The 22,363-nt window shown below is 43.0% G+C and overlaps 2 protein-coding genes across 13 annotated transcripts in view; one reads left to right on the top strand and one right to left on the bottom strand.

The window, feature by feature from the left end:
* RUNX2 (RUNX family transcription factor 2) overlaps positions 1–22,363 on the top strand; it is a 317,078-nt gene that overhangs the window by 860 nt on the left and 293,855 nt on the right. The gene's annotated exons all lie outside the window — the stretch shown is intronic.
* Positions 1–22,363, bottom strand: part of SUPT3H (SPT3 homolog, SAGA and STAGA complex component) — a 370,690-nt gene that overhangs the window by 301,238 nt on the left and 47,089 nt on the right. The window contains exon 1 of one of the 5 annotated variants that reach the window (XM_077317649.1): positions 936–1,074. The exons of the other annotated variants lie outside the window; for them this stretch is intronic. Coding sequence (XP_077173764.1) covers positions 936–958 — 23 coding nt within the window. The 5' untranslated portion in view covers positions 959–1,074. Of the gene's footprint in view, positions 1–935; positions 1,075–22,363 lie in introns of those variants that run through there. 5 annotated transcript variants of the gene reach the window in all.

The following is a 22,363-nucleotide window of genomic DNA, read 5'->3' as shown; positions in this document are numbered from 1 at the left end:
TATCATGTAACATACCTGGAAGTAAAAGGCAAATGGGACTGATTCACATAGTCCTTGATACTTGGTAGAAATTAATAAAAGAACAATTAGCCCTACACAGTTTTTCATTCACACACAAACGGGCATTCTAACCCTGGCTCTGTTAAATAGATGCAAACCTCACGACTTTCAAAAGGAACTGGCTTCTAAATGTGTAATTAGGATCAGTCTTTGCCGGATTTTATTCAAAAACCAAAACCTTGTGCATATTTTCCCCGCTCTTCCTAGGAAAAGAAAGTGCTTAAACAATGCCCTCCCCAAAATTACAGAAACAAGACGGTGACGTTCTAAAGAAACATACATTCAATCCAATAAGACCACCGGCATCAAAACGCCGATGATAAAGCAAAACAGGACAAAGATACAGATTAGCCGGATTCTAAAACTGTAGAAACATGTTTAAAGAAGCCACACGCGTCATACCTGTAAAAATAGAAATCTTAAAAATATCATCATGAGAGTACAAGTTAGCTCTGCAAATATACTCCACCTATTTGAATGAGAGCTCAAAAGTTGGAAAAGAGCACTTTGATCTTTTCCTATCTTCAGATCCATTTTTTGAAATTATGTCTGTACACATAGACGAATGCCACATGAAATAAAATGCTGTCCTCTCTTTTTTGTCTTTAATAATGCAATAATGCTCTTTAGTGACTTCACTAGCTTCCTTGGCGTTTTGCAATGCAGTTGAGATTAGTTTTCAAAAATGTGGCAAAAGGCTGCTTCTAAACCCAGAAGTTATTTGTAGGCTTTTAAACCAGTAGTCAGAGAGAGAAAGGGGGAGAGAGAGAGAGAGAGAGAGAGTTTTCTTCTGAGTTGTTACAGATGTTTAAAAGTATCTGAAGGATTGATAAAAACATCACACAGAGGGGGGTAAAAAACAACCAAGCACTTACAATATTTTCTTAATGCTGTCCATCACGGTTCAAAACTATCCAGGGGATGTTTTCTTCCCCTTGGAAGTGTGAGGGGGAAAATCTGATTGATGCTTGAAGCTCTTTCAGAGCATGCACCTACATTGAGCATGCATTGTATCCAGCTGATGGCTGGAATTCCCTTTTACCCCTCCTACTTCGCACATTTCAACTGGCTCTCATTTAAGCACATGAAGCCACTGCGTATCTCTGGATACAATTGGGACACGAAGCCCGCAGAACAGAGGGACCCTATTAAATTTCTGATAAACAAAAGACATCTGAGGAGTTACACAGAACGTTACTTCAAAAAAAAACCCCTTCGAAACCTAGTCACCATCGGTTAACGCTGTAATTAGGCGGCCTGCTAAACTATGCACCAAAAAGGCCTTTTTAAAATGACAGGTAATTCTCTCCCCCCCCCCCCCGCCCCACCATCCAAACTGCTGTTTTAATGAAGCACAAGCCAAGTTTTGTCAGACCACATTATCTGGGTGTTTACAACAGGAAACACAGTTTACATGTATAGGGACTTTCTTTTTTGCTTTTACTTCCAGAAAACAGATTACAAGAAATATACTTGGCTAATGTTATCATAACATACAGCACTGACTGATTAATTCATCTGACTTGGGTCATTCTTTTAAACTACCTGAAGGGTCCTGGGACATAGGCAAAGCATCCTTCCAAATGCACCAGATTTAAATAAGAGCAGTCAGGTGAATACGCCCTCAGAGACAAGTTAAAATGATTTTTTTTTTCCAGGGAGGAAAAAAAGGTAATTTAGCAGTGGTAATACTTAGACTGATTACAGTTGTTGTTTTCTATTCCATGATTTCTTCTAATAGAGCAATAGAGGCACATTCTTAGTTATACATCCCTTAGTTATTGGGCTTGGGGGGGAGGGTGGTTTTTGGTCCGTGTGCGTGTATTTTTAAACAGCTGATGTGTGTTAATTAAGGGGTTTGGTTCATATGGAGAATATCATTTGCGTTATCATATGGTCCTGTATTTAGGCTTCTAGTATTTAATTCAGTAATTTATCCTTTATAATCAGTTGAAGTTTTGCTAATCTGACGTCACATTAACTACCTGTTTAAAAGGAACAAAAGCTGATATTGGTGTGGAGCAAGAGAGGAACCATCTGATTAACCCCCATTCACATCTCATGAAACGTCCATGTAATATTAAAAACATATTTAACGGTGTCAGGGGAGGAGTTTGGAATTTACCAATAACTGCATTCTATACTCTTAATATGTGTTTGCTGATTTCATGGAATTGCAGGCAAAGAACAAATGAGGTTAGGTACCTAACTTCCTTCAACAGTTATGTTGTACAATCCTTCACCATTTTTACAGAAACTGTTGAAAATACAACATGCAAGGATAGGCCAACTCACCAGCAATTTCAACATCTCTAAGAGATGTTAGGAATATGTCATGTAGTGATATCCTCAACATGCTTTACACATTTTGAAACATTAATAGATAAGTTACCTAGTGACTATAATCCACATTATTTACCACAGTGCATTTTTATCAATCTGAAATATGTTGTCACAGTGGGGAGGGGGGATATATTTCTACATTATGGAAAAAATAATAATTTGATGCAATAAGCCTGAAATTCCAATCACTGATGGGTCCTAAAAAGAAACTCTTTTAGAATCTAGATCTTGATACCTGAAACTATAATAGTTATGAAGAAAACAGACATGCCAACACCAAAGGCAGGGTGGAGGGGACAACAGAAGTGGGAATCCATGGGATCTTTCCAGGCAGAACACAGGTCTATTCCTTTTTTGTATCCATGTAAAATGCATAAAATATAAAATATTTGTGAAATCTGGGGATGCAACAGAAGGGGGGAAACTGGTTTAATTATTTCCTCAGCATTAGGCATTGATAGTTCCTTATTGCTTATACCACCGCCCCCCCCCCATCCAACATAAATTTTCCTTTAAAAAAAAAAAGAGACCTTGGTTAGTTCAAAGGACACAAAAATATGTGACAGACAAATGAGTAAGTGCTAAAGAAAAAAGAGAAGGGAAAAAAAAAGAACACCCCGGATTCATCGGCAGGGTAAAGATTTTATCAGGCATACAGGATTAATCTTTATTGAATAGAACCATTCACAAATCAAAACTTACTCTACTTCAATACTTTCATACAGTGCTAATCAATTACAAACCTTTTCTAGTGATTCAAAAATCCATGTGCTTTTAATTTTATACACTGGTGGTCTAAAATATAGAAATGAGGCTGAGCTAAGTCAGCCTGTATTGAAACTTTTTGCTTTTTTTCCAATAAATATTCATCTAGAGGTTTTCTCAGAGAAAGCTGCTCATATGAAGACTGTGGTAATATTTTTATACTGTACCTCCTTGTTGAAGTAAAAGGTTAGGGGTTACCAAAATACCTCAACTGTATATACAAAAAAAGGGAAAAGGTAAGTATTCACATGAAAAATCCAAGGGAACTATATTATTTATTTTTGCATTTCCTATGATTAATGATGCACCAGTGCATACTTGAAGCTGAAGTAAAAATAGGGATAACACCTCAAATTCCTTTATAAAACAGACAAGCATCGAACTTGGTAGGCTGTATTAACCTAGCCAATCAGAAATACTTTGCTGCTCCAGTTTAAAACAGTAGAGCAGCACTGAATATCCCACACGTGCAGTGATTTCTTCAGAGGTGGTCTAATAATGGCTTTTAAATGCATTTAATAGAGTGCTTAATTTTGTTTCTCCAGAGGGATTGGCTTTATGTTTAAACACACACACACACAAACACAGAGACCAATACCACTGCAAGAATTCAATAGCTACAACTCATATAAGCTAATCAAATAAACAACTCTTAATGCTTTCATGGGTCCACATAGTCAACATTTTACCCATCAAACAACCACCGGGAAAAAAGCTACCTACAGGAACCCCGGAAAACGGACCGTTCAGGCTGCCCTTTCAAAAGCCCTAAACTTCTAATAGTCTATTCGTTTTCAGGCATCTCTGTCAAACAACAGGAGGTGGAAACACACAAATAATAGCCTTGCTACAGGTATCCAGTTAATTCTAACTCTTGAGCATTGCAGGTGATGGAAGGGGTTCCGAAAACTCGTTAAATACACACAATTAATAAAGCATTACAGTAAACTGCCCCATTTAGTATGCCCTGGAGTATAAAAACCTGGGCCTGAGGAGGATCAAGGGAACAGCAATTGCAGGATGGGAGCATTTTAAGCTTGCTGCTCAGAACCAATGTTTCCCAGGGCAATTTAATAAAGCACACACATGCATATATCCACAGTACCCTGCTTGTATTTCCCCTGCTTTTTCTCAGGAGGAGAAAAACAAGCACATTTGTGCTCATCAAAACATTTGGGAGGTTCCAAGAATGGGGGGGGGTTACTTTCGAGTAAATAGGCAGGGACAAAAAACAAAACAAAAAACAAAATAGGAAATGCATTTTCTGTAGAAGAACGTTTAAAAAAACATAGCTTGATCAGACTTGAGATTTGATGGCACTCAGAGAGCACAAGAGGGTATAGCAGGGGCAGTCGAACTGCGGCCCTCCAGAGGTCCACGGACTACAATTCCCATGAGCCCCTGCCAGCAAACGCTGGCAGGGGCTCATGGGAATTGTAGTCCGTGGACCTCTGGAGGGCCGCAGTTCGACTGCTCCTGGGGTATAGCAACGAGGCAACCGGCCTTCTTCCCCCCCCCCAAAAAAAGGCTGCTAGAAACCTACTGAAAGTTAGAAAATGCAGCTATCCATATGATCCTATGCAGAGCTATGCTCTCCTCAGCCCCCTGACACACATGGGCTACATAGGGCATCGCTGTCCTTAAGGCGGCACTGTGGGTATAGGCTTGACGGCTAAAAGTCCAGTTTCGTCGGCGTGCCTCCTTCCAAAGGAGGCTTGGATTTTACATTTCTTTCATTCATCAATTTTATAATCCTGGCTAGAGTTAGGCACTAGTAAATCCACCGAATACAGTGGCCTTGGGCCTGCTTTACTCTGTGCTGGATTTCAGGGAAGGTCGCACTTCAAAGATGAGCATCAGGTAAAATGTCTTTTTTTTTGCACTCTAGTTACTACATAATAAAGCTGTTTAGCACTTCAAGTAAAAAAAAAAGGGGGGGGGAGAAAAGGGTATCCATTATTCATGCATCTGTTTCCTGCATATAAATATATATATTATTCTACTTGTCAGCATTCAGCTTAGTGCTCTAGGCTTCAACATGTAGCTATAAGCTTTCTATTTCATTACAAACTTGCCCTGGAGAATTGGAGAAAGGGCGACAGGAGGAAGGGAAGGAGGAAGGAAAGGTAGGAATTATGTACTGACTACTAACCTACTCCAATAGGGTAACTAAATTTTTAAAAATCCTTTCTAACATAGGGGGAGGGGGGAGGGGGGAATCTACCTTTTATTCTAGTTCAACTCTGTGTTTAAAACAGTTTATATAGCTGAAATCAAGCCTCCCGATCCTACAACTATGCGACACAACCAAAAACATTTTGATTTCTATCTACAGCTGACTTACAGCGCAATCCTAAACAGAGATATAGCTTTCTAGTGTCAGGTCACCTACTGACTTCAGCAGGCTTAAGAAAGAGCCCAACTTAGCTTATGACTGCTTTGTTAGTTACTCTTCCATTAGGTCAGATGCTGAGTTATATGTAGCTCAAAAGTTTGCGTCCTTTAACATGAGCTATTTTAAGAGACATTATTAGCACAATATACTTCTGCCAAAAACAGGTAGTTTGTCCATTTATTTATTTTGGGGGGGGGTCCTTTTGAAATCTCAAGAAGTCAGGTTTCCTGTATTTCTATCAGTCTGTCAACAATATGTCCTACCCCCCAAAACCATCATTAAAGTGACGGCTATAAGCCCATGATTTCATCTACTGTGTGATGTGAATGAGTGATACAGTCATTAAAGACTGGCGGTCTTGAAATTAACAATATCTTTAACTTTTAACATGTTTTAGATCTTTGCCCGTGGCAAAGATGTTTTGGCAGAAGTTCAGTAAGATGGAATTTGTTGCTGTATATTTTTGATAGGCACAAACTGAGTCATTTCAACACTAGTTCCAATGAAATCAACGGGACTTGTTTTTTGGCTCATGGTTTCAGGGGCACTTCTGGAAACCCCCCGTCCGAACTGCATTACTTGGAAGTAAGCCCAACTGATAAGTATCGGCATGGAGGCCAGCAAACACAACACAACTGGCAATTCTGATCACTATGCCAGTGGCTTCTAATGTGGACAAAAATGTTTTTGAACAACATTATAAAAATATGATTTGTCTTTAGGAGTGGAATGTTACATGGGACTGCATATGCACCGTAATATTTCTCCTATACTATTTAAATAAGGATGCCAGTATATTCTTTTAAATTGGCAGTCTTCCTGCATTTATTTAGGGGCAGAGATCACAAAGTTATCTGTTTTTCAGAACAATAAAACACATTAAGAATTATATAAAGCAGACACTAATGCCCACACTGGTTCACACATCAGCTTGATGTAGTGGTTAAGAGCGGCGCCCACTAATCTGGAGACGCAGGTTTGATTCCCCACTCCATATGCAGCCAGCTGGGTGACCTTGGCCCAGTCATGGTTGTCTCAGCCCCACCTACTTCACAGAGTGTCTGTTATGGGGAGAGGAAAGGAAGGTGGTTTGAAAGCCGCTTTGAGACTCCAGGTAGTAAAAAGGGGGGTACAAGCCAGCTATTTATATGCCAAGTATATTAGCATAATATGCATATAATCAAAATAAGGATATCCACATTCTTAGGGCCTCCAGGGTAGGTTTTGGTTTGTTTATATGTTTCAAGAAATCTCTGAATAAAATAGAAAAACTATAAGGTACAATTTGCACATTTTAATACCTCCCTGTGTATTACCGTAACGTGATAATTTCACTACAAACGTAATATTTTATAGTCAAATTTGCCTGTATTTATATTTATCACCCCCTTCGACTGTTTTACAGAGTTTATAAATAACTGCTGTAAGATACTTCTGCACAAAAGATTTATACTGAATAGGTCCTTCGTCATAGATTTCAAATTTGAAAATCATTTTTAAACATGCTGAGGTGTTTGTTTGGAGAGGATTTCTGAGTGTAACAAGAAAAAGAGTTCCATTGAAAGCATAAGTTTAATGGTCTCTCATTTGCTTTTTACTGTAAACTGTCAATTGTTACAATGTGTGTGCCACTTTTATAGGATTTTGTTTTTGGGAGAATATTGTATGGAAATCTGACATAGCTCTGTTGCATTTACTATTTGGTGATCAACAGTTAGTTGATCACACTTAAGTTATTTTCACCTGGAAAGGAAATGTCAGTCACATATAAGTTTCAATGCATTTTATCATGGCTGACACATATCAGATGAGGACATTCAAATCAAGGAAGATCATTAAAAAAATTGTCATGGGACATTTTTTTTTAAAATACCACTTTTCATGATGTCTAGGAGTTGATTTATCAAGAAATAAGCGCTTTCTGATATCTAATTCAGAAATGATAGTGGTTCACATATATTCAAAGGAACACCAATGAAATAATCTATCAACAGAGCCTTAAAAACACGCACAAACACTTTTTCATAGTATGTACTTCTTTTTTACTAAGGAATCGTTTTGGGTTATATATAAAAATTCCAAAAGCAACTAGAACATTGCTTCCTTATTATATCAGCATTTCTAAAATATGATTTTAGAACCGCTAAGAAATAAGTAACAATATGGTTTTAATGACACACCATGCAAAACACATCATTTTGCAATACGTGAGAGTAGTGTGCTTGCACTGTGTTTATTCCCTAAAATAATCAGGGCTGCTTGCTTTCCTTAAAGCCAAACTTCACTAAATTATATTTACAAAAAAGGATACTGTGTCTTCCCAGTTCTGTAGTAAGCAATACCAAAAAACTCAACTCAAACGTCCTTTCAAACCAAGTTGATTGAGAAATGTACTAATGGCAACAATGAATAACTTCTTTAAAGTGACAAGGCCCCCAAAACGCGGACTGTTTACTCAGTCAGCATAACCCAGTATATATCAGTAGAAGGTCTGTCTTTTTCCCTCAAGGATTTTGTACATAAAGGGCATTCACTTCATTTCACTTCCTTTCCAAACCACTCCCATACGACTTCTGAGGTCAGGGTGGGGTGCCGTGTTTTTGTTGCCGTTGTTATTCTGTGTAGGTGTCGTCGTCCCCCCCCCCCCGTTAGATTGTGTATAGATCCTGTCAGATTGACTCACCTAACGGTAAACTGATGCCTTTACATTAAGAACTCAAGACAAGAAGTAGGTTTGCTGGCATTTTATTATAGTTTTTAAAGTAATTCAGAAAGAAAGGAAAAAGATTCAAATGTATAACAACATACTGCATGCGTTTTAATCAGCAAAGAGCCAATCACTGAGGAAAGACGTCCGAGTCTAGCAAACGGCAATTGGTTTTAACATTAAACTGACCAGTCAAACCATCACTTATTACAAAGACATCACTTATTACAATTACTTGCAGCACCTATCAGACTGTGAATTGTTACAATAAATAGACTACAAAAGTCTCAGTATGGCTCAGCCTTGATACACAGTACGCTAAACAGATTTTCTAATCATATTTCTACATAATGAGTTGGCACACACGAAGGCGAAAGATGTCATTTACACAGAACATACATTTCCATGAATACAAAACTCAGTGTGCTCATTTATATTGGTAAATTATAGAACTGACAAAATTCCCTAATAACTTGAGGCAAATCTGCAATGCAAACAGAAATAGGGATACTCTTTTTGCTTACATTGGAGAGGTGCTATTCCAATTCTGAAAAAAAAAGTTCAACAACAAAACCCTCACAGCTCTTTCACAGCTCTTTCATTTGTCACACGCTGCATCCTCTGAGAATGATTCTCCTAAGCCCCAGATTTCCAAAAGGATCTAAAAAGAAATTCCAACCAGTTCCTGTGCTCATCCTTACACAAAATGTTTCTTTTAAACATGTAGGAGCCCGGATCTAGAACATTTTAAACAGAGTACACTCTAGGCACTGATAGTTTACAAATGAGCCTTTGAACCTAGGATAGATAAAAACACAAAATTAATATACTAGCCTCGTCACAACAGATGAGGACAGCAGCCACTAAACTTAAGACTAAAAAAAACCTCCAAGCTGTGTAAATTAACTAAAATTAACTTTAAAACAGTCCATCAAAACACAAACACTGTTCATAGAGCTCCCAAGACATACCGGGCATGCACGGCTAAATGGCAGCTGTACGATGTCACACAGAGAAGACGAAAAATATATGAATGTATTTGGGCTCTGATAAAAAGCGACAGCTTCTCCTTGCTCTCCTCAATATATCTTTTAAGGCTCCTTTTGGGTTGTTTTGGCTTTCTCTCCCTCTCCCTGCTGATTGAGGTCCTTCACATACCTGGTTCTTATCAATTATTGAAGTGTCTTCATCTTCCCGGTTGCTAAAAGTCCTTTACAAAACTTACAGACAGCACAATACAATGCATACATGTTACACGCTAGAGTCTGAAGATAACATTTCAAGCAGCCGCCGTGATCTGACATTTTCAGGCCGATGATATCCTAGAAGAAATACAGAATGCCTGCATGCCTCGAGCAAACCCTTTCTGCTGTGCCATAGTGATCTGATCCAAAAACTCAAGGGTACCTTAAAACAACGGGCTACCTGTTCTAGCCACGCTTAGGAATGTGGCCAAATCATTTTTATTGATTTAACCTTTACAGGAATGCTACATATCCTCAGAGCAAAACATTTCTAATGTATTTATAATACGATACATCTCTGAGAAGTCTATTTTTTCCCCCTTTAAAGATCTAAAGGGTCTAAGGCTGACCCACCTTGCACTTTGTGATTATTTTCATTTTTCAAGATGTTGATTAACAAGCTTTTGTTATTTTTTCAAGCCTCCGTTTAGTCGGCTGAGGGGGGGGGGCAGGAGGTTTAATGCAATGAGCACTCCTCCTGCAACATGCCCTATTGATGTAGGCAGCGGAAGAAGCAGAAGCAGAGCCTGGTGGATTGTTCATGAAGCCAGGCTTTAAAATCCTTCCTCAAAATAATCGCAGCTATTAATCTATCCCAGGCACGCCTCCGTGGCCCAGGAGCATGGCCCTAATGCCACTCAGAAGTTGATGGTGGATCGTGGCCAAGCACTTGAGCTACCCCTCCCTGCAGGTTTCAAAGTCCCTGACAAGTGACAAAAGTAAACCAACACAGAGAAGGAGAGCCCTGAGGTTTTATCAAGCAGCTGGCAGGTCATGATGCGTAGCAGCATGCATATATGTCTTCCTGGAGCACAAATTCACAATGTAACGGAGAGAGTACAAATATTCATTTTCTGGTGGTGAGGGCTGTTTGGAGAAGAAATTTGCTGCCTCCGAGGATGGTGGAGTCTCCACTGGAACTTTGTAGGAGGAGATTGAATGAGCACCTGCCAGGAGGGTATGATTTCTAAGTCCTCAAGAAGGTGGGAGGCTGGACTGGATGGCCCAGCTCTGTGTGATTCTGAGATGAAGGTGGTGGAGGGCACCTCTCTTGGTGGGTGACATATCGTGCGGGTCTGTGGTTAATTGTTTCCCTTTTAGAAAATGTAGACAGCTGCGAATAGTTGGATGCCACAGATCCATTCCACAAAGGTTGGTGTCCCTCAATACAAGGAGGGGTCCCCCTGTTGTTGGAGGAAAGAGCCAGTGTTTAAGGAATGGATCTATGGGATCCAGTCCAGTTAACCCATCAAGTAAGAATGCCTAATATTGCAGACAGGTATACCTACTTTCATTGCTGTGGTGTTTAAATGCATCTACTTTCACCCTAAGTCTAGATATGTAAGGGAGAACAGCAGGATATACATTTGCTGTGGGCAGGAGGCAAACGGCATTTTTATGCTCTTCAACAACATTCACTCGCGTTTCATAATAGTTTATACTCTGGAAAACCATAGCTTAAAATGCTAAAGCTGAGCAATTGGCAGATCGCCTTTGATCACATTCCATACGCCATTAATTGTGTTAACTACTTTCTCAAAGCTGCTACTTCTGCTTCATCACGGACAGCTATAAAAGACACCCCTTTATCCCTAAAAATGAAGCTCCTCTCATTCTAAGCTGTTGGGAGTTTTATAAAGTTAAAGAAGCATAACCAAATAAGGCGAGAGCGAAAATATGCCCGACCACCGCCATACCACCAAAAACAGACCATCTCACTGTCTGTCAAACTCATGAATGGGATGGTCTGTTCACCTCTACCTGGGCTTCCTAAATTCTGATGCCAAGAGGAGGCCACCAAGATGCTGAAAGTAGGGTTAAGTGGCACAACATCACAGAGGAAGGGAACGGTACTTCCCACATGGCTGGCATTCCGGCTGCTCCTCGTCAAAGGCATATGAAGCATTTTCCAAACATTTCTTAAAGCCCTACATGGCTTTTTCACATACACTCAGGGGGGCCCAGAAATTGAGATCACAAGGAGAGAGCTTCCTGGCTGCCCCATCAATCATTTAAGCCACACACAAAAACGAGGGCCTTCTCAGTGGCAGCTTCACCATTACAAAACAATCTCCCCAGAGAGGTATGTCTGGCCCCTTTAGTTTAAATCAGGGGTAGTCAAACTGCGGCCCTCCAGATGTCCATGGACTACAATTCCCAGGAACCCTTGCCAGCGAATGCTGGCAGGGGGCTCCTGGGAATTGTAGTCCATGGACATCTGGAGGGCCGCAGTTTGACTACCCCTGGTTTAAATATTCAGGAGAAGTTTAAGATGATTTTATTTAGGACTGTATTCGGTTGAGTTTACCAACGGTCTTGAGTGGTGACTTTAAATTTGGCATATATGTTTTTTAATGCATTTTATTCTAGGTGTTTTATCTCTATTGTACACTGCAGTTGAGCTGCGTAAAGGAAGAAAGGCAGCTAGCAAATATTTTAAATACAGTATTTGCTGGCGTATAAGACTACTTTCCCCCCCTGAAAAACATGCCTCCAAGTGGGGGGGGTCGTCCTATACGCCGGGTGCACTTCAGTTGGGATAGACATAGCTGCCCATAGTGGCCCATAGTACTGTAATGTAATGTAACAAACTCTATATTTTGAGTGGAAATGTTGGGGCGGCGTCTTATACGCCCAGTCGTCTTATACGCTGGCAAATACGGTAAATACACTCTTTGGACTGATCCATATACGCACCAAGTTAGCATGCAGTACTTCTTTAGGCGGAACCATTTCAGTCTGCAGTTATGGGAAATAGCATGCCTGATGCTCCCCACATGATACGGGAGTCCCTGAATGTCGACAGACAGCATGCCAAGGGAAAGCCTAGTTGAAACCTGCCACTAACACCAGAAATCAGTTGAGCATTCGATTTCCTTCCTGCCGTCTGAAGTATTGCAGCCCAAGAATCATCATCTGACATTCTATGAACTGAGCTGCTTTCCCTCTTAACGTCACCCATTCTACAGAAGAAATGGATGAGTAGTTGGGATACACAGCGTGGAATGTGACCCATCTGTCAAGTATGCATGTGAATGGGGGTTCCCACAAGAAGTGGTACACCTTAAAACAGGGGTAGTCAAACTGCGGCCCTCCAGATGTCCATGGACTACAATTCCCAAGAGCCCCCTGCCAGCGAATGCTGGCAGGGGGCTCCTGGGAATTGTAGTCCATGGACATCTGGAGGGCCGCAGTTTGACTACCCCTGCCTTAAAACATTTTAAGCTGGCCACAGGAAGCCTAGTGAGGCCTTTAGTTTGTTCCATGCAATTTCTATGCATTTCTCGGCAACTTATGCTGTGTTTCTTTCACGTATAATTCCCCCCGCCTGGCTGCTGTTATATACCACTTACAACGTTAAGTACGTTCCACCATACTGGCCCAAAGGGGAAAGGGGCTTGGCGTGCGCCCAGGTTCAGTTCCTGGCATCTCTGTCTGGTAGAAGGGGATGTGAAAGACCTCAGACTGAGACTCTGAAGAGCCAATGCTAGTTTGAGTAGACAGTCCCGATCTGGACAGACCAATGGTGTGATTCAGTATAAGGCAAATGCAGGTGTGTTTAGAAAGACAGAGTACAGTATGAGTTACTTCTATGGGAGAGTACGGAGGCTGGGATTCAGCAAAGTCAGTAGTAAAAGCCTCCCAATGCACGGACCGACTGTGTCGCAGAGGGACAGACATAAAAGGAAGCCCCCCCCCACCCAAAAAGAACCCTATAGCAGAGACAAAATTAGCTGTACCTGTCAGTTACCCAACGATAAATCGGTATCGCTGATGCTTCCACAAAATTGCCTTGCATGGCCATTTGCACGCTTTTGCCGGTATGCACGTGTGATTCATTTGTACGAGTCATGTTTGACGGAGGTATCACTTTCCGGCATAACAAGACTTAGTCTGCCCAAGGAGATCCCGACGCTGCTGTCAAAGTGATGCCAAAGGACCACACATTTCATGGGGCACAAAATCCAAAGGAAAATGGGTCCTCAGACCGCACCATAGTCAAGGAAGCTTTAAAAGGCACTGCATATGACTAATTTTTAATACACAAACCAACTCCCACTGTGAGTCTGTAGTCTTAAAACTCAAATAAACACATGTGCACGCGTGCGCGCGCGCACACACACACACACAGTTACGTATATGCTCGAACAGGTGGAACAGTTCACAAAAGTTTTAAACCCAAGAGACCATCTGCAGTTTTATGATTCACCGTAAACTAGCACCAGTGTCTCAAATTCTCTAAGACAGAAAGGGAAATAACCAATACATTATGAATGCCAGAGAAATAAAAATGTTACAGAGATTGCCCATGTCATACTGTAAAAAGATACCGAGTGTTCTTGATACCTGTCTGTTTGCATTTCTATAAAATATCACAGTTGTATAGTCAAATGGCAAAAGGCCAGGTGCTTCGAAGAGTTTTATTTAAAACGATTAATAATAAAAAAAGAATCTACTCAACAGTATTGTATCAAAGACAATAGCTGTATTACGAGAAGGGGAAAAAAGCAAAGGCAAGCTGAAATTAGTATCAAGAGCCAGCTTAGTGTAGTGGTTAAGAGTGCAGACTTCTAATCTGGCGAACTAGTTTGATTGCTCGCTCTTCCCCACATACAGCCAGCTGGGTGACCTTGGGCTAGTCACAGCACTGATAGAGCTGTTCTGACCGAGCAGTGATATTAGGGCTCTCTCAGCCCCACCTCCCTCGCAGAGTGTCTGTTGTGGAGAGAGGAAAGGGAAGGCGATTGGAAGCCACTTTGAGACTCCTTCGGGTAGAGAAAAGTGGCATATAAGAACCAACTCTTCTTCTTCAGTAATATCAGGGCTCTCTCAGCCCCACCTCCCTCGCAGAGTGTCTGTTGTGGGGAGAGGAAAGGGAAGGCGATTGGAAGCCACTTTGAGACTCCTTCGGGTGGAGAAAAGCGGCATATAAGAACCAATTCTTTTTTATTTTAAAAGTGAGGTGAATTGGGGTTGAAAATCCTCACTCACTTTAAAAGGGAAAGAATTGAAAATTTAGATCATGAAAGTGCTTGTGGAGATGGATGGACTATAAACAAAATAATGAAAAAATAATTAATACAGTAAAAACTAAATGCAGAGGCTAGTCCGATCTTGTGAGAGCCAGTTTGGTGTAGTGGTTAGGAGTGCAGACTTCTAATCTGGCATGCCAGGTTCGATTCTGCGCTCCCCCACATGCAACCAGCTGGGTGAACTTGGGCTCAACACAGCACTGATAAAGCTGTTCTGACCGAGCAGTGATATCAGGGCTCTCTCAGCCTCACCCACCCCACAGGGTGTCTGTTGTGGGGAGAGGAAGGGAAGGCGACTGTAGGCCGCTTTGAGACTCCTCCAGGTAGGGAAAAGCGGCATATAAGAACCAACTATTCTTCTTCTTCTTCTTCTTCTTCTTCTTCTTCTTCTTCTTCTTCTTCTTCTTCTTCTTCTTCTTCTTCTTCTTCTTCTTCTTCTTCTTGTCAGATCTTGGAAGCTAAGGAGCCCCAGCCAATATTAAAATGGGGGACCAGTAAGGAATACCGGGGTCGTGGCATGGAGGCACACAATGGCAAAACACCTGACAGGCTCTTGCCTTGAAAACCCCTCCGGGTTGCCACTAGTCAGCTGTGACCTGACGGCACTTTCCACCACTACTGAATGCAGAGGCTTGCTAGCCAAAGAATGCCAGCTGCTGAAACAGTTGCGACTCAAGTATATTGGCTAGGATCCAACAAGGACCACGCACTGGTGGTCAACATTCTATTTGCAGGGCAGCCCCTTGTGGATTGCTGCTCTGAGGGGTGCGCTGACCCTCATAGAGTGGGCAGAAAGATGTGTGCCTGGTTGGAATGAGCTAAAACTATAATTCAGGGTCCCACAAGGTTGCATTCTGTCTTTCAGACCTTTTCCGCACAAGGTATTTTGTACGGCTCAGGGCTTGTCCCGTCGCAGGGCTAATTCCCACTTCCCGAAAATGCTGGCACCAGTCTATAGTGGTCCCAGGCCCACAAGCCAACCAAGGACCTGTGTCATGCCAGGCCTGGGACCATCCTGGACCGGCGCCATTGTTGTTCAGAGGTGGGAATTAGCCCAGCAACCGGACAAGCACTGGGCCAGGACGAATTCTTCGTGCAGAAAAGGTCTCTGACTGATTAATATAAACATGAAGTTGCTGGGAGCACTCACCCAGGGCAGCCTTTCTCAACTTTTTTACCATTGAGAAAACCTGAACCATTCTTCAGCCTTTAAGTGATGCAATCGTGAAGAATATGGTTGGGAAGCATAGCTGTGTACAAGCCCACCCAGGGTCCCTCACTTTCCCACACCCTCCAGGCCCATCATGGGCCATTTTGGAAGGGTCATATCACCCGATAAGTGTAATATACAAAAATATATACAAAACTTCCACCTATTTGGGATACCATTCCAGTTAGGGTTGCATGATGCGGCCGCCGAAGCAGCTGCTCCCATCCGTCGCAGCCAGCGCTGCATGGAGGAGGCGTGGGCGTCGACTGGTGCGTCCACGCCTCCCCCCCACCGGCAGCGTGGCACTGCTTGCAATGGGCGGGAACTGCTGCTTCGGCGGCCAAATCACACAACCCTACATGGTGTCAAGAAACCCCTGGCTGAGAAAGCCTGATCCAGAGATTTAAAGCCAAGTGTGATCAGTATGACGCGCTGCTCTACTTTACCTGACTCAGGTGAGGAAGTGGATATTTTGAGCTGTTATTTAAGCTCAGTAATGAGCCAGCTAAGGACAATAAAGCTAAACTCAACCCAGACATGACTGATCTATTGTTCACCAACCCTACTGCTGACTGTGGCTTAAAGAGCCAGCTTGTTCTGGAGGGCGTGGCACTCTCCACTTGAAGCAGTAGGTTCACTGCCTGAAGTTCCCATTACAACAGTTCCTAACCATGGAGGCACAGATCCCTTTCACATTATGCAGTGGAGTGCCAGCTGCTGCCCTTCTTTGATCCACAGGATTCTGGGCATGTGGTCTGATATTTGGACTGGACTCCTACAAAGCACTCTACATAGATCTCCCTTTGAAGACAGTTCAAAAAGCTGCAGCTACACTACAGACAGGTACAAGCCATTAGGATCACGCATTCCTGATACAGGAAAAAATTTACACTGGCTATATATTCCTTTCCAGGCACAATTCCAAGCACTGCTTAATACCTTTAAAACCCAATATAGGCCAGGAACAAAGTGCCTGAATGACTTTCAGCTCCTATATGTGCCTACCTGTCCATTTATATCATCTGCTGAGGTACTTATTTCTGTAATATGTTGTGGGCACCATAGAGAGGAGGCTTTTCCATGGGAGCATCACCTTATCTATTCCTCTGGTCACCAAAATTATTAGTTTCATAGTATCATAGAATCATAGAGTTGGAAGGGGCCATACAGGCCATCTAGTCCAACCCCCTGCTCAACGCAGGATCAGCCCTAAGCATCCTAAAGCATCCAAGAAAAGTGTGCATCCAACCTTTGCTTGAAGACTGCCAGTGAGGGGGAGCTTACCACCTCCTTAGGTAGCCTATTCCACTGCTGAACTGCTCTGACTGTGAAATGTTTTCCCTGATATCTAGCCTATATCGTTGTACTTGTAGTTTAAACCCATTACTGTGTGTCCTCTCCTCTGCAGCCAACGGGAACAGCATCCTGCCCTCCTCCAAGTGACAACCTTTCAAATACTTAAAGAGGGCTATCATGTCCCTTCTCAACTTCCTTTTCTCCAGGCTGAACATTCCCAAGTCCCTCAACCTATCTTCATAGGGCTTGGTCCCTTGGTTTCTGGCCTCGGACTAAATCACACCTAGGCATGCTGAACAATTTGGTTGAATGTGCGATGTTGCTGAATCTATCCCACATTTATGCTGTAAAAAGTGTTTATTGAAGGGGGAGGCATGGCATTTAACTTGCTTGCCTGAGTTTAGTGGTGGTATTTTCATCTGCTGTTGTGTTTTTAACCAACTATAATTATTGTGAGCGTACAGTTCTACTCTTATTTTGTACGCGTTGTTCACTGCTTTTCGAAACCAGTTTTGGCCTCACAACAGGGAACAACCTTCATGTTGTTCTCATTGACCGTTTATGCGCTGGGAACTTCACTGCCCCAGCTCTCGTGCAGGAGCAAAAATCGGGGGCAGATGAGGTGCACCAGGCCAAATGCTCCCCCGTGTGGGTGCAGGAAGAGGTGGGGCAACCTGCCGTGTCTAAAACTCCAGCCTGCAGCCCTGCATGAAACCTTCAGTGCATAAACAGTCATTGTGAATTTCCCAAGTCTGTTTGACCATTGCTGGTGACACAGCACAGCATCTAGATCAGGGCTTCCCAGCAAGGGCTCCCTGGAAGCTCCCCGGCCTTTCCCCTACATCCTACCTTAATGGACTCAGAACCAGTCACTCCATGCCTGAGGAAGCGGGCAGAGCCTGGACACCTACTCCTGCCTCAGACCACCACCTTTCTCTCCCTCACTCCTTGGGCGTGGCAGGGAGGTGTGGCCAACTAACATCACTTCTAGCCGAGTTCTGGGGCCCCTCAAAGCTTGACAAATATTTCAGTGGCTCTTCCATGGTCAAAAGACTGAAACGGGCTGATCTAGATGCAATCTAGATTTTGCACTGCATTTGCAACCAATGAAACTTTGGTTTTGTTGACATTTTAAGTGAACTGGAGAAATTCTGAGAAAATTGCTCTTGTGTTTGGCAAGAAGCAATCTGGATTTCATACAGGCACTCCCTTCTGTCCTTTAATCTTCCATCATAAGCAGCATGACTACTCTCAATATGATCTCTCCCCTGCTCTTGAATTTCAGACCTCTTATTGTTCTCTCTGTTAGCAGTTTTTCTAAAAGCTAAGCTTGAGATCCACTTCAACAATTTATAACTTTCGCATTTGGGGAAACAAAAATCCTTATAGATGAGTTGTTACTACATCTAAGGATCAGTTGCACGTAAGATTTTTAAAGCGTTACACAGGAGGTACATTTTTAATAAGCAATGGCTATGTCAGAGGTAGCAAAGTACCTAATTTTACCCTGAAAAAGTCAATTTAAAAAGTAAAAAAAAAACACCCCTGCAAATACTGCCTTTTGAACATGGAGACTATTTAGAAAAGACTGGACAATCTTTAAAAAATGTGTTTATTAAACTAATGGGAGATTCAGTGAGACAGTCACTTGACAAAAGAAAAAATAATCAGAGATTCAGTTAGGCAATCATTTGACAAGACAAATCCCCTTGAGGTTAGTGGTAGAAGAAGGGAGAGAAAGAACTATGGTGTCATCGCAGTTGTGCACATACCCTCTTTGTCTCCTTGGAGGCCATAAAAAAACAGCACATGCTGCCAGGGCACAGAGCTACGAAGCTGTTTCCCAGTATGCTTCCACACAAACACATTCAAGGAAACAGATTCAGTTGGTCTGAAACAGCAGAACAAAGTTTGAATCCAGTAGCACCGCTAAGACCGATAAGGTTTAATTCTAGGTATAGGCTTATACCCAGAATTAAACATTGTCGTAAAGGTGCCCCTGGACTCAGTCATTCATGGGAAGTCAGAAGTAATGACATCCTTATCCATAGTTCCTTTATAAAATTGGGAAACTGCCCTGGGGGTGGGGCGTATCCAGCCCCACAACAGTGTCCGGGCTTGAATCAGGGCCATTCAGGGTGCTGATTGGGCCGGCCCCTAAGCCACCCGTCCTCCCTGACTGCCCGCTCGCCTCTCACCCACACACACACCGTGCCTCCACAGAGCTGGACCCGATGCCTCTAGTAGCCATGACGCCCAGAGCAGGCCACTGGTGGCCACCAACACAAGATAAACTATCACATATCAGTTTGTACCCTACCATCCCCCTTAGGCCAAGTCTGATGGCCCCTTCCAGCCTTCCTCTTATTTAGAATTGATTTTATTTACAAATTCATTTATATATCACCATTCCCAGAAATCCTGGGAAGAGGCCTCTTCTATCAGAGGAAGGCACCAGAATTGTATACCACACATACAGATTGGATGCAGTTAAGCATATGGCTATTAAAAGTAGAATTAAAGGCTCACTTTTCTTGAAATATTTATGATGCTTTTTGACCAAACTACAAATAGAGACAGAAACCTTCTCATTTATCAGAAGAAGAGTTGGTTTTGATATGCTGCTATTCTCTACCAGAAAGAGTCTCAAAGCGGCTTATAGTCGCCTTCCCTTCCCTATCCTCACAACAGACACCCTGTGAGGAAGGTGAGGCTGAGGGAGCCCTGAGATTATTACTCAGTCAGAACAGCTCTATCAGGGCTGTGATGAGCCCAAAGTCACCCAGCTGGCTGAATGTGGAGGAGGAGCAGGGAATCAAACATGGCTCACCAGATTAGAAGTTGGTGCTCCAAACCACTACACCAGGCTGGCTCTCCATTTCTACATGCCACTGAAATTGGCAGTACTTTGAATGACACCATGGATGGCACAGTGCTGAGCCTTCAGGCTATCTTTTAAAGTTGCTATTGCCGCAGCTGCCATCACACCACGGTAATCTTCACTCTGTGACTAAAGGTAAGTGGCAGCGGCCATTTTGTTCTGGCGCTGCCTCTGGGGTTGCCAGGTCCGTCAGAGCTACCAGAGAGGGATGGGGGGGGGGCATTTTCCAGCAACAACATGACATGCCAATGTCACCTGGAAGTGACATCAGAGGGACACGCTCTGACTTTTGGGCAGACATCTATGGTAGAATTTGCTTCTAACCATAGTGATTTGCTCCAAAACCAGGATGTCAACCTCGCAATGACCCCAATGTGCCAATGTCACTTCCAGCTGATGTCAGCATGTCACATAAAAATGTTGCCTTCTTCCAGTTTGGGGTAAGTTAGGAAAGGCAAATTTGGGAGTTTGAGGTGTGTCCAAAAAGCAGGAGGACCTGCCCGGACCAGTGGAGCTGGCAACCCTACCTGCTCTTCCTCAGCAGGCATTTTGCGGCAGCCATGATATGTAAGAATTCCAAATGTACCCACCAGTTCAGAAAGGTTGAGGACTCCTGGAGTACGCAGTGAGCAGGGCAGATTCCTTCATTACTGACTTGCTATCTCTGTTCATCCAGTCTTGTGTACAGACTCTCCGATCTAGTGCCAACTATCTTAACAATTATCCTTTCTTGTTGGGCATGTGATTCATCATTCCCCTGACTTGAATGTGTCAAAAACATCAGCATTCGTGAATAACAGCTCCTCAAAACAGGCATGACTCTCCACTTTGCGTAGACCATGGAGATTACAAAAGATTACAGAAGCTCAGTTATCTACTTGACAACAACAAGCACATTTCTAGAAGTGTTTTTGCGCTCCTTGAAGCCTTTTACTGCATCACTCTAGCAATGTTGCTTCATGACTGATAAGACAGATAATATGGTACAGCTTCCCATTCTAAATACAGCAGGCGTTCCTATCAGACTTTAGGGACTGAACAGGAGATGTGAGGAATCTTGCCCTGTTGCACAGGGCTACAAGCTGGCTTATACAAATTATATTTATATATTAGGATCACCCTTCTAGCCCTGAAGAGCTAAAGGCCCTGTGGAAGCTGACACAGTTCTGCATGGCCTGCAAGACGGAGTTCTTCCTTTTGGTTGAGGCCAGACTGATAGACCTTGACCCTCCTCCAAAAGCGCTCCCCTCTAACAACATTGAGGCAGGTTGCAAGCGGGGTAAAGGGTGGGGGGTTGTTATAATTGTTCGGACTGGGATCGTGGGAGATTTTTGTATTTTTACTGTATTGTTTTTATCTGTTGTTAACCGCTGCTAACAGCAGCCTGAAAGTATAGTTATAAAATAAGTAAATAAATAAATGAAGCCTGGGAGGGAGTCATAGCAGATTTAAAAACAAGCACCAGAAGATCAAAGCAGGAGTGGGTTCAAAGTTACCAAACAGCAAGCAGCGACAAATTGAAGCTACCAACGTCATAAAAGGTTCTGGTAATTACCTTCAATGCCGTACACCAGGGGTAGTCAAACTGCGGCCCTCCAGATGTCCATGGACTGCAATTCCCAGGAGCCCCTGCCAGCATTCGCTGGCAGGGGCTCCTGGGAATTGTAGTCCATGGACATCTGGAGGGCCGCAGTTTGATTACCCCTGCCATACACAGTCAGGGCCCAGTGTACCTGTGGAACCGCCTCCCTGCCTATGCCCCTTGAAGAGTTCTACGCTCTGCCACCACCAACCGGCTAATGATCCCTGGTCCTAAAGAAGCCCACCTGGCCTCAACCAGGGCCGGACACTTCTCTGTCTTGGTCCCCACCTGGTGGAACGAGCTCCTGGAGGAGATCAGAGCCCTGACAGAGCTAGAACAATTCCACAGGGCCTGCAGAAGGGAGCTCTTCCGCCAGGCATTTAGTCGGGGCCAGTTATTGGGATCATGTGAACTTAATGAGACATCAATTACACCCAACACAGTTTGGGACCAAGATATCTGACGGACCATCTTCTCCCATATGCTCCAAGGGGTGTGCATGCCTGTCCGTGGCAATGCACTCCATTTTGCTTCCTCCAGTGTGTAAGGATGGGAAAGCAAAATGGACCAGCTCAAATCCAGACAGTTTGTTTGTGTTCTGAACCAGGAATGAACTGGAATTTTCTGATTCGTGCCCATCCCTAATTGCCAGCTTCATAATTCCACATACCATTAAGGAGAACATAAAGAAGCATCCCATGTGACTGACCCACAGTGTGTGCCCTTCTTCTCTGGAGTAGAAGAAGAAAGTCACAAGCTGGCGATGGCGAAGTGATTTAATGTTCAAAAAATCACAATGTTCAAAACACTTTCAAAATGAATTCCCAGGTATAGTCCGTTTTCGCGA

Source organism: Paroedura picta, chromosome 1 (genome assembly GCF_049243985.1).
Source record: "Paroedura picta isolate Pp20150507F chromosome 1, Ppicta_v3.0, whole genome shotgun sequence".
Classification (NCBI taxonomy): domain Eukaryota; kingdom Metazoa; phylum Chordata; class Lepidosauria; order Squamata; family Gekkonidae; genus Paroedura; species Paroedura picta.
The sequence above is the reverse complement of the archived record's forward strand: the minus strand, read 5'-3'. Positions and strand labels throughout refer to the sequence as shown.